The sequence below is a fragment of the Scatophagus argus genome, chromosome 5 (genome assembly GCF_020382885.2).
Source record: "Scatophagus argus isolate fScaArg1 chromosome 5, fScaArg1.pri, whole genome shotgun sequence".
In the NCBI taxonomy this organism is placed as follows: domain Eukaryota; kingdom Metazoa; phylum Chordata; class Actinopteri; family Scatophagidae; genus Scatophagus; species Scatophagus argus.
Window position 1 is genome coordinate 16,418,560 of NC_058497.1, and position 11,849 is coordinate 16,430,408.

General features: G+C 42.3%; 3 protein-coding genes across 5 annotated transcripts; 1 reads left to right on the forward strand and 2 right to left on the reverse strand.

Moving 5' to 3' along the window:
- Nucleotides 1-37: 37 nt before the first annotated feature.
- On the reverse strand, nucleotides 38-5,691 carry neu4 (sialidase 4). Of its 2 annotated transcripts, none has more exons than XM_046389228.1 (4): nucleotides 4,877-5,691; nucleotides 3,673-3,899; nucleotides 3,143-3,398; nucleotides 38-2,186 (listed from the first exon to the last, which is right to left on the reverse strand). In XM_046389228.1, the coding sequence occupies exons 2-4, from the start codon at nucleotides 3,886-3,888 to the stop codon at nucleotides 1,183-1,185; spliced, it is 1,476 nt and encodes a 491-aa protein (XP_046245184.1). In that variant the 5' UTR covers nucleotides 3,889-3,899; nucleotides 4,877-5,691; the 3' UTR covers nucleotides 38-1,182. The 2 variants fall into 2 exon arrangements, with proteins under 2 accessions (XP_046245184.1, XP_046245183.1); XM_046389227.1 differs by having other exon boundaries at nucleotides 3,673-3,902.
- A 195-nt stretch (nucleotides 5,692-5,886) lies between these two features.
- On the forward strand, nucleotides 5,887-8,909 carry wdr53 (WD repeat domain 53). 2 transcript variants are annotated; one of them, XM_046389238.1, is made up of 3 exons: nucleotides 5,887-5,971; nucleotides 6,681-7,170; nucleotides 7,282-8,909. In XM_046389238.1, the coding sequence occupies exons 2-3, from the start codon at nucleotides 6,682-6,684 to the stop codon at nucleotides 7,960-7,962; spliced, it is 1,170 nt and encodes a 389-aa protein (XP_046245194.1). In that variant the 5' UTR covers nucleotides 5,887-5,971; nucleotide 6,681; the 3' UTR covers nucleotides 7,963-8,909. The 2 variants fall into 2 exon arrangements, with proteins under 2 accessions (XP_046245194.1, XP_046245193.1); XM_046389237.1 differs by lacking the exon at nucleotides 5,887-5,971 and adding an exon at nucleotides 6,011-6,200.
- Nucleotides 8,707-11,648, reverse strand: srprb (SRP receptor subunit beta). Its single transcript, XM_046389239.1, has 7 exons — nucleotides 11,423-11,648; nucleotides 10,969-11,063; nucleotides 10,765-10,842; nucleotides 10,598-10,680; nucleotides 10,324-10,460; nucleotides 10,137-10,191; nucleotides 8,707-9,626 (listed from the first exon to the last, which is right to left on the reverse strand). Exons 1-7 carry the CDS (start codon nucleotides 11,589-11,591, stop codon nucleotides 9,416-9,418), a joined length of 828 nt encoding a protein of 275 aa, XP_046245195.1. The 5' UTR covers nucleotides 11,592-11,648; the 3' UTR covers nucleotides 8,707-9,415.
- Nucleotides 11,649-11,849: the final 201 nt, after the last annotated feature.

Below are 11,849 nucleotides of genomic sequence, written 5' to 3' on the forward strand. Positions count from 1 at the left end.
TGGAAATTTAATCTACACAGGAAGATTATAAAGGAGAGCAATGCATCATAAGGAGGGCAGCCTTAAAAGCAGGGTCATCACAATCAGAATATTCTCACAGGAAATACCACCACTTTGTCAGCGTCTGCTTTGTGAAATAATTTCTGAGCTCGTGGACCACAGAAACACTGATAAACTGAAAGTTTATTCTGCTTTGTCATCAACATTAGTTTCTGTGTTTGGCTCCTGAAAAAGCTTGGAACAGATTTTGTGAAAGATATATTTTGTAAAAGAGGAGAATTACATGTAGAAAGGTTTTCACTGAGATTTCAAGTTCATTCATGACCTGGAAACAGTAATTTTGACGAGTGGTTTCTAATTTGTCAGCTATCATTCTCCTTTCTTTGGTTTGGTTTTCTTGAGGAAGGAGAAAGGACTGATGATTAAATAAATCCCTTTTATTTCATTTAAATTTAAGTTAATGTATGGGATATACATATAATGTTTTACTTTACTTTTATAAATTTCTATCACATAATATAGATTTTTAGTTAGATGCTGATTATTGTTTTCCTCATCAAAATACTCTCAGCAGACGAGAAAGCTGAAATGTCAGGAAAACTTTAATGATGCGTAATTTGTCCTACAAAATCAAAGCCGACAAATGATCAACATTTAAACAGAAACTTAACAAACTGAACTGAAAGGGCTTTCATCAATATTGAGTCATTATGTGTGGTGACACAAAAAAATGGCATTACCTTTGAGAATAATCACTCTTGTCGGCACAGTATACAACATTGTGCAATAAATGACAGACTTGCACCCAGTGGTCACATTATTAAGTACACCTGTGCAATCAAATGCAGTCCAATACAACAGTTCTGTCACAAATTCTACCTTTACATAGCAGAAGGTGAGCTAAGAGGGGTGGTTCTAATTTCATCCATTTGCATTTAGAAACATGAATTTAATGCAGTCCGGTGCAACACCACCTTTAACTATGACCTCTATGCTAAAACTTATAGGTGAATTAACTCCTCCATGACAGTGTCAACAGAAACTGAACATTAAAAGAATCATAAAACTAGAAAAAGTAGATTATGCAGGTGTACCTAATAAATTGGTCGTTAAGTGTATGTAGAAAACAACTGATTTAGTGACAATTTTACTCTTTACAAAAAGCTTACACACAAACTACATTTAAGACACAGAGCACATCTCAGTCAATTTGCTCTTCTTTCTCTTCTTCACCCGATGGAAAACTGGCTGACTCTGAGCATCACGTCTCTGACTTGTCTCAGAGACTTGATTATGCTGTCTTTTCTGTCCATCGCTGTTGTTTCCCAGCTCCACGTTTCGGGGCAGATTATCTATAAGCTCGTAGAGGGTGAAGATGCAGAAGCAGATCTCGTCGTAGGCTGTTCTGGTGCCGCACTCAAATAGGCAGGCGAAGGCCACAGCGGGCGGAGCACCAGGTGACGGTGGCAGCTCCAGATGGGCGAGGTCAGAGTATGCGCTGGGGCCCTCATAGATCACCCAGGGGCCGCGCCAACTGTCTGGATCACGAGGAAATAGGCTGAGGAACACTCCCAGATCTTTGCGTGCGGTGGTCCATGTTGGGTGGGAGTATACTACCCAGGTGGGGGTGAGGAAGTCTGGGGAGCCACTACGGTCGGGGCTATTCGTGGTGATGTTTGGAGATGGAGAGTTGGTATGATTTGAAGAGGTCATGCATGACGTCCAATGCCTGCAGCGAGGTATAGGCTGATGTAGCTGATGGTGAAGAGAGTGACATGAATGTAGCGGGGCAGGAAATCCCACAGTGCTTCCATGACAGCCATTTCGAGGCTCCACCAGCGGCTGCACCAGCTGCCCCGCCTGAAACACAGCTCCATCATCAAAACTGAGGGCCTGCACCCTGTATCCGAGAGGGCTGCGAGCATTACAGTACAACACATTAGTCCCATCCTCTTCATCCACCGACACCATCTGACACTCCACACTCTCTGGGCCTGGCACCGCTTCCCCGAAACGCCAGGTTCGTCCGTGGGTGTCACTGTGAAAGCAGAAGGCGTGGGGAATGGTCTGGCAGAGTTTTCCAAAGCACTCCTTGTACTCGATGTGGTAAGCATAGGCAGGGATCAGCAGACGACCGGACTTGAGCTGGATGCCGTGGCCTGGGCCGACAGCAAAGGTGGCCCATTCTGGGAGGACAGAGGAGGAAATAAACGATAAACATGAATCAAACAGATAAACTAAATAGTAAAATGGCATCAACTGAACACTCTTTTTGGTCACTGTAGTCGTTTCTCCGCTGCATGAAAGAGATCCTCTGGCAATTCTGCTTAGTACGAGAGCCATATAGTCATCTTTCTGTGCCTATGTTTTATGATTTGTTTCTGTTGTTTCTTGATGAGCTGTGGTGGAGGGGTGTAGCTAAAAAGGGGGATTTGGGTGGAGTATCCATAAATGTATTCTTATGAATAAAGAATTTGGCTTAAATGACAAGTATACGTGTAAATAAAACTGTTCTGAGCACAGTTTGTATGAAGATGTGTCTCAGTATTTTCCTCCACTGAAGCCTATTCTGAATGAGGTTGACTGGTGGCAAGAGACAATTAGGCTGCAAATCATACCTTATATATTGTTATTCCCTTTATTATTCATTTGTTTAAATTTATTCCTTGATTTCTACTGCAGATTCCCCCTTGGCATGTTTTAACACTGGCTTGCATGACTTTTGCACTGTGATGTTTATATTGTCAACTAAAATCAGACTTCAGCTTCAGGACCAAATGACATAGATCTCTATGAGTGCCTAATTTAGGGAAAGATGAAGGGTTTTATTCCAGCAATTTTGGATATAAAACATACAGGTATCATATTGTATATAAGTACCTTTAAAAGGCATTTTTTATGGGCTGTAATGATGTGTGCTGGAGCAGTGGTTCCCAGCTTTGCTTGTGTACCATAATACAAAACCGCACATACTGATGACCGCTCGTCACAGGATGCCGAAGTGTGACTCTCTGTTTCTCACTTTCATTTTAATAATTTTAGAGGCCTGAAGTCAACAAACTTTCGGTATTGAACACATAAATAGCAAATATGGGAGCAATAAGAATCAGAATAACACAGTGGAAGGCAGTTTCTCTCTGACCTTTGATTGTATCTCCTATGACCTTCTTGGTCAGGTCGGTGACAGGACTCCAGGTGTCTCCGTCGTCAGTGCTGCAGATGTAGCAGAGACGGGTCACATTCTTCCCCGTCAACAGCTGGTAGGACTCTGAGGTGTGGCCGAGAACAGCGATGAAGAACAGGAAGAGAGTACCTGTGAACTCATCGTACACCGGACACGGGTTCATGGATCGGTGGCCTGGCAGGAAGGCAGTGCCCAGCACCCGCATGTCCTCCCACTGCAGCGATAAAAGGAAGTATATTAGAGGGGAAGAGTCTGTAAGGTAACTAAAAATACTATCTAAACCGATGTAATACAATGCCTGAGAAACAATGTGGTTCAAGAACAAGACAAGTAAAGGTGCATTTAACATTTAAATTAAAGGGAAGGTTCACATATTTTCTCACCAATCTCATCCAAACCTCCATTTTTTCCCCCCGTTTCCCCTGTTTTTTCTCCTCTAACTACACCAAATATAGGTAGATGTATATAATGGAGTAACTAACACCAACCTCAACATAGTTCCTGTAGAAAGTGCCCTTCCTCATGACCAGCAGGTGAGCCTGAGAGTCCGATGGGCTGAGTCTCTCCTCACAGAAGGCCAAGAGGGATCTGGACCGGGACAAGTAGAGAAGCGCTGGGACTCTGTACGTCACCCCGTTGGGCTCCTTGTGGAAAAGCACCGTCCTCGCTGGGAAATAGGGCGACCTCATGGCTCTCTGCTGCATGAACTCCAAATCTTCTGGGAAAGAGAAACAGTTGCTTTAGGCACACAGAATTTGATAAATATATGTCTCTTATGTGTAAGAATAGTTGCGTGACAATATTATTTAGCAGAAAATATATACATAATCATTTAAAAACTTGGACTCATCTGTAATATTGTTTGTTCTTATTTCCCTCAATAATGGCTATTTTACACAAAAGAAGTACTGTTTGCTGTTTTAATAGTTTTGGCCCCAAAAGAAAAATTACGGTAAACAGTTCAAACTTCCCTTTTGGTGATGCCCTCACAGTGTTGCATGACAGGGGAAAATACTGTTATAACCATTTCCCCCAAAACATCCTTCAATTTTGAATTTGTTTTCAAGTCCAGAAAACCTTAAGTGGCTCTACATCATTACTGAATCACAACTGTGTTCACAACTGAGCTGTAAATATTTTAAGATTCTTTTTATTGGGACCTTCTGCAGTCTGCTTAGCAGTTCAGTTGAATAGGTTTAAACTTTACTCAGCCATATTATGTTCAGCAACAGTGATGATTTCTTCTATTTAATTGGTGCTCAGGGGTATCTCAGTCTCTTTCTGCCCTGCTAGTTCTACTGTATTGTATTTTGTTCTCCATGTGCAAAATATTAATTTTACATTTGTAGTTCTTTTGATCGTTATCGCTTTTCATGTGCTAGACAGTTAAGGCCTAAAAAACATTTTAATTCAAGCACACTGCCCTAGATGTGAATCTAACTCTAAAATATGCCACTTACCTTCTTTCAAGCTTCAAGCAAGAGATTAAATGAACCTCATTTACAGTAAAGACACAAAAAAGCAACCTCTCGCACATGAAGTAGGGAGGGGCTGTGACAAACCAGCTGAAAATTTGACACTGTTTTCAGCAACTACACTATCACAGTTACAGTAATTAGTGGGACGTAAAAGAGGAAGTAGCATCTCATGTACTGAGCAGAAAAAAATGATAAATGACTGCAGAGTACTTACATTCAAAGTGCTCTGCGAGAACTGCTGCTTCTTTGTGAGGTTATACAGTATGCGACAGCATTTGAATGCTCGGTTGAAGGGGCGATGTGTGTGTGTTGGTAGTCTGTGTGTGTTTTCACGTGAGGTTCTGAAAGCTATGGCCTTTCTTCTCTGTTCCCTATTCAGAGCAGCAGTATGGTACACTGTTCACTGACCCAGAAATGGACCACACTCATCAGATCTACAGCTTTGGATGAATCAGCGGAGAGCAGCCATTGTGGAAATGAAGGCCGGCTGGGAGGGGGACCCTCTGAACAATGATCTGATGATTTGGCTCCTCTGTGTCCTGTGTGCTTTTTTCATGTCCTGCAGATTGTGTAGGAACTAATGCTCCTACACTTTGCTTGTACTTCATACCTGTTCTGTTGGATATTGTGTTATACATACAGGAAATAACTGTATGCCACTTCTCATATCTGTCATCCTTTCTGTGAAGCGTGTTTATCTTTTTGCATTTGTGTATTTTATATGTGTGTTTATTGATATTTTTATACTTGCACATTTATATGGGAATCCTACATTTGCACTATTTCCTTTTTTTCCACTGCAAGTGCTGCACAAAAATTTCCTTCTGCTCCATATTATGACATGCACAAATAATAAAATACAATTATGTAAACTACTTAACAGTTTACAAATTTAAGATCATTTATTCCCACGTTAATTAATCCTACTACAGTTTATCCGTACAGCACAGTGCGTCCTAACGCATATCAGTTTTGTTCTGTTTAAGTGTTATATTTTGCCCTGAACAATCTTTTCGGATAGCATTTCTTCCGAGTTTTGCGGTCCTCACCATCATCCTCCACCAATTAAACGTTTAAAATCAGAGATATAAGAAAACATATTAGAGTTATATCAGTGTTAATGCTTGAAGGTCTGACCTTAGCTAACGAAATCTGCCTGACAAACTAAACACGGAGGGGAAAGACTCCCTAAAAAACAAAACAAAACAAAACAAAACAAAACAGAACGACTTTAACGTCACCAGTGACGCCATCAATGAGCGACTAACCCCACATGTTAGCCTGCTGAAGTTTGACGGCAGTTGCTAAGGTAGCGTAATTCTGTGTTGTTCAAGTTATCGCTAATGTCACAACAATGAATTTTCAATCACTCTATTAACAGCAACATGCTTATTATCGGGCAGGCAAAGCGTCGGCTAAACAGGAAGTTAGCGACGTTAGCTTTCAGGCTGACAAGTTAGCAGAGCTGCTTTCGAGCCAAGACCGGACTGATCTGGGTTGACGTTTTAATTCACTGTTTGAAGCAACTTCTTGAAATAGTAATTCTGTCTGTAATTAGATTCTGTAATTTTATTTCCTCAAACGTTTATGTACATTTAAAGTACTTGTCCTTGAAAATGTGATTTTAGTTTTAAATATTGCACTAACGCAGCCTGACAGAATGTCCTTAATGTTTAGTCAGTCTGATTACTCCGAAAGCAAAGTGCTACTTGCATAAAACAGTTGATACGAAAACGTACACTCAGTGGCCAACTTATTAGACACCCCGTGCTAAAACTAGGTGTACCTAATGAAGTTTAATTAACATCCCTGTAGGTGATTCTGTGATTGATTAGCCCCGTTATTTGTATTATCTTCTTATTGTTCGTTCACGCAAAATTCGATTATCTCGTTACAAGTTCCAGGAGATGATACACACTATTAAAATACCGTGTCTTTGGCTTTTCTCTGTTAATAAAAACCACCTCCATAAATTCATGTTCATCTTCTTTTTGTTCACTTGCATGTTATCGGGTCAGTATGGCCAGGCAGTGGTCTGAGGGCCACTCCACATCCATCCTGTGTGTTGGGGCATCTTCAGGCCCTGAAGGTCTCCTCGCTTCAGGGTCAGAGGGCGGAGAGGTCACCGTGTGGAGCCAAGAGGGAACCATCATAGGCCGTCTTGCTCTCCCAGGTGAAGAGGACAGCACAAGTGTCGTATTTTCACCTGCAGCTCCGGGACAGCTCTATGTGTCACATGGAGACACAGTGAGTGTGCTCGACCCCCGAAACCTGAAGGGCTCTGTTGTTGAGTTTCAGGGCGCAGGGGAGGAGGAGATAAATGCTTTAGCACTGAACGACACAGGTTCAGTACTGGCGGTGGCTGATGACTCTGGGGCAGTCCGGGTTCTGGAGCTTCCTGGGGGAAAAGTGTGCAGGACTCTTCGTAGACACACTAACATCTGTTCCTCTGTGGCTTTTCGGCCGCACAGGCCCAATAACCTGCTGTCTGCTGGACTAGACATGCAGGTAAGGAAAGGAGAGTTTAAGAGTTTCACCTTTTATATTTACACCATGTCACCACTTACCTACCCAGAGTACATTTGATGATAGGTTTGTTTGTTTCTTTTGCCGCTTCAGGTGATGCTGTGGGGGCTGCAGAAGACGCGCCCTCTTTGGACCCTCAACCTGCAGGATGTCTCAGAGGAAGAAGATGACCATCAGCAGCGTCCTGGGCAGCTTTTCAACCCACCACTGGTCCACTGTGTTTCTGTGGCGAGTTGTGGAAACGTTTTGGGTTGTGCAGCAGAGGACGGGCGGGTGCATCTGATGCGAATCGGTAGCGGCTCTAAATTGGAACAGCAGGGAGCAGTAAAGGCTCATAGTCAGGGGGCCTCACAAGCCCACTTTGTTAGTTTCCTTTCTCACCCTTACTGGCTTGTCACTGGGGGGAATGACGGCCAGGTTGCCCTGTGGGACCTCAGTAAGCACCCGGTAGTGTCTCCAGAGGTCAAGGCCAAAACTCGAGTGACAGGAGCCCCACGCAGGAAGGGTAAGAGCAAAGCGAAAAGGAAAGAACAATCCCAGGATAAAGGGAAGACCCCTCCGGAGGCTGAAGCAGAGACGGAAGAAGCTGATGTGGGAGGTGAAGTCGCAGCAAGTTCGGAGGAGGCGATGGAGGAGAAGTCTGGGCCCAAACTGAGCATCAGTCACGGGAACAAGGTGAACTGGTTGTGCCCTGCTGTGCTGAAAGGCAAACCCAGTGTGGTTGTTGCAGATCAGAGCTCCAGTCTGACTGCCTACCCTCTGTCCCAGCTATAGAGTCCATGCATTTTACGTGTTCATGCTGCCTTTTATTTAGTTTACAAGCTTTTCTTTTCTTTTTTCTTTTTTTTTGGTGGTATACAGTCCTGTGTCTGATGCTGTTAGAACTGGCATCATCAGTATTTTTCACTTCTGGTCTAAATGATGACTGATTTAATAATGTGACAGTATAATGTTGCTCTCTTCTTTTAATAAACCCTGAATGTTGGGCAGAACCAGTACAGGAAGTTAAATCTGTACAGAAACAAACAAATGTCTGGTTTGTAGTTTGAGTTTTCACACAATATTCCACAAACTCCATGTGTAATTGGGTTTTATTTAATACATGCTTTACTCATTTAGTTGTCTTTTTTTGCGTGTGTGTGGTCCAATAAAAAATGTCAGCCCTTGAAACATATTTTGCTATATATACATAGTGTGTTTTTGTGGGCTGTAAAAACTACCACATTAGACAAAGGAAACCTGCATGGCTAGCTGAGTCTGCTGTGCTTTGTAGTAGGAATGAAAGCACCTCTCAGTCCAAACCAGGACTGCCAGACAGAAATACAAAACATAGAGCAAACTGAAAGCTGTTCCAAGGTGCGACATTTCGACCACACTGCCCTTTCACGGACTTAAGCTTTGTTTCTGTATGCGTTAATGATTAAATCATGTTTGGTGTTTAATCATTACAGGATGTAAAACAACAGAAAGGCCTTAACTCTCCTGTTCCTGTTAATTTGAACTCCATTTGTGTCACCATCAAGCATCAAAAACTTTATATTTTTTTAAACAAGTCTGATACATACAAACACAAAATATCAATACATTCATAGCAAATGCACTGTATTCACGAAACACTTTCAAACAACCCGTCATTCTTTTACAAACAAGCAAAACACTTTTCTATAATACCAGCAAAAAAGGCACAATGATCACTGTTCAAGTTAATGAACTTAACAAGGCAGCTAATAAATCAGACTAGCCGAGTTCAAAACAAGAAACTGGCGAGAATCTGTGACAGCCTTCAATAACTTTCCTTTAAACTGCAATTATAAACAGCCACTGTTGTGATTTACCAATATTCTTTAAACTATGTATTTTCTAAACAAGCCGAAGGAGGTGCTTTAAGGTGGATGTTCACAGTAAGATTTACACTGAATAAGCATGTGATCATTTCTCAGCACTGTAGAGCAACCTGACAAACTGCTACATCACAGTCTTTTTGGTGTCTTTTGATTGAGTAGCTCAAGCCTTCTTCCACATTTAATGTCATTTAAAGACTGACACCAACAGTGACGCACAGACAGGACTGAGTTTGACTGCTTACTCCTGTCAAAGAGATCCTCCGCTGAGATGCAGTTGACCTCCTTTGATTACTGAGGTGAGAGTGGATGCTGATAAGAAGTCTGTGTCTTAGAGGCAAATTCTGTGGATAGAAATTCTGTGATTTTTAATTTTTTTTTTTTTTTTACAGTTTAGCTAGGCTCTTTTCCAGGCTCTCCATGTCTGCATCCCCATCTTCACCCTTGCTGCCGCGGGCACTGCATTCCAGGAACTCCACCTTCATCGGCAGCTGGCTGAACTCGAAATCCTTGCCCTTTTTCCCCAGATGCACACTGCCACCCACAGAACCATCCTGAGAGCTCAGGGCTGCAGAGCGAGTCACTCGCAAGGTGTTCCTTGAGGAAACAAGAGACAAGACTGAAGCATAAAGGTGATTCGATCCACAAGTATAATGTTCTTGAGCAAGACACTGAATACTTATTTTGCCAAATAGCCAGGCCAACGTCTCGCATGGCCTCCATTAGTGAGGCCAAATGGGGAAAAGCCAAAGATGACTATAAAAGCCTCCACATTCCATTTAAAGACACCAACACAATAGGAATAAAATATTACAACCATCCAAAACAGAAATCACTTATTGTGTCTTTTACACCTCAGATTATTGCTGTGTACTTACAAACACTTATAAGGAGAGTCCTACTATAATAACTGGACACACTTACAACTCAACACATATATGGGGAGCACATTTCTAACCTAACAGTTAAAACAACAATTACAGAAGATCATTATTAGTTATTCTAACAGAGAACTTGGGGTGTACATTTATCTGAGGTTTGCCTAAAATAAAGACGAAAATGTGTGAAACATAACACAACAATGCAGAAAAAATATCAGTTACTTACAACTCCTTTTCCAGCTGCTGCTGAATTAGTTTAGCAGACTTTGCCATGGTGATATCTATAAAGGAAGGAGAACAGCAATTAAGGGGCCACATAACAAACAAGCAACTTTCAGTGGAGGCTGAAACTAAGGAACAAGAGGTAAAGTGTAAATAACTGGGTAATTTTCACAGTGAAGTTATTCTCGGACCTTGTTTGTTGCACGTCACCAGGAGAGTCGGGGCATTCCTGGATATCACAGTGTCCGTAAGCAAGATGTACAGGAACTCTGCCACATCTCTCACTTCCTTCTGGAAGATAGCGCTGTCTATTACGAACACAATGGCTCTGGAGAGACGAGTGAGAGAGGGTGATGATGAGAGAAGATGTGATCGGGACATATTTATCAGATAATTGGTAACTTTGTCTCTAATGGGCTGAAAGAAATGTACATCTGTTATTCAGACAGGTTGTCCTGTTCTCACCTTGCTGCAGATTTGAACTTCTCCAGGTACTGAGAGCGAAGACTGTCATGTCCTGGCAGGTCTATCAGAGTCCAGGTGCTGCCCTGAATACAGGAGGGACATAAAGGTAACAACTGTAACCCATGCTCATCATGAAGTGATGATAACTGATGATAAACCTAACTTACCTTGTCATTTTTAACTTTGTATGGAGCACTGCTGTCAGTGATGGAGGTCTGTGTGCGCTTGAACTTCCCTGACAACAACTGCCAAAGCATGAAACAAGCAATCATTTATAAAGAAAATTCACCGTGTAAGGGTCTCGTCTCAGCTCAGCATCCTGTGACAGACAACGTGGCGATGCAAACCACGTTTTAGTTGGATCAACTCACCCGGCTGAAGAGAAGTGTTTTCCCAGAGTCGCACAGTCCGACCAGCAACACTGCACTTCTGACTGTTTTGCTGGAGAGGAAGTACTTCAGGAACACTGAAAAGGGAAAGCAAGGAGCGATTCAGTAACCCTGCTGTATATTCATATATAAAACACAACAAATGGGGATGACTTGCATGAAGAAACGCTGACAATCTGAACAATTGACAGCTGCTGGCGTTTGCATGAACTTAGCTAACAGTTAGCTTCCGCTCATGCTAATTCATCTGATGGTTTTACCGCACATATTCCTTTATTAAATTAGCACTAAAGATTAAATGTCAACGTTGAATATCCTGCTAACAAACCCGCTTTCTAACAATCCACTTTGCAGCCAACTATGATAAGCTAGTGACTAGGCCTAGCCAACAATTAGCGTTAGCATGATACCTTCAGCACTAACGGTAAATTCTTACCACAGGTAATGACAACGACAGCCAGAGCGACGATAACTCCGATCAGAAAAACTGGGTCCTGGTCTTCCAGCTGTTGACGCAGAGATTCAATGTAAGGTTCAAACGGGTTTTCTGCCATTTTCAAGTCTGCTTTTTCTCCCATGTTGCCACCGGTACTGTCTGCCTCCATCTGTCCGCTCAAGCTAATCTGAGACTGGGACACGTCTCCTTCCTTCTACGGGCTGTAGCGAGCCCGGGGTGTCAGCAGGGGGCGCTGCCGACCAGGTCAGAGTTGTTAGAGAGACAAAAGTGTGACTCACTGTTATTATGGCCAAATAAATTCTTATTCTTTACTTCCAAGGTCAAAACTGTGAGGCAATTAAACAGTTTGACTTACTAAGTCAAAATGATGAGATAATTTGTCAAAATTTTGACTGGTCGAGATACT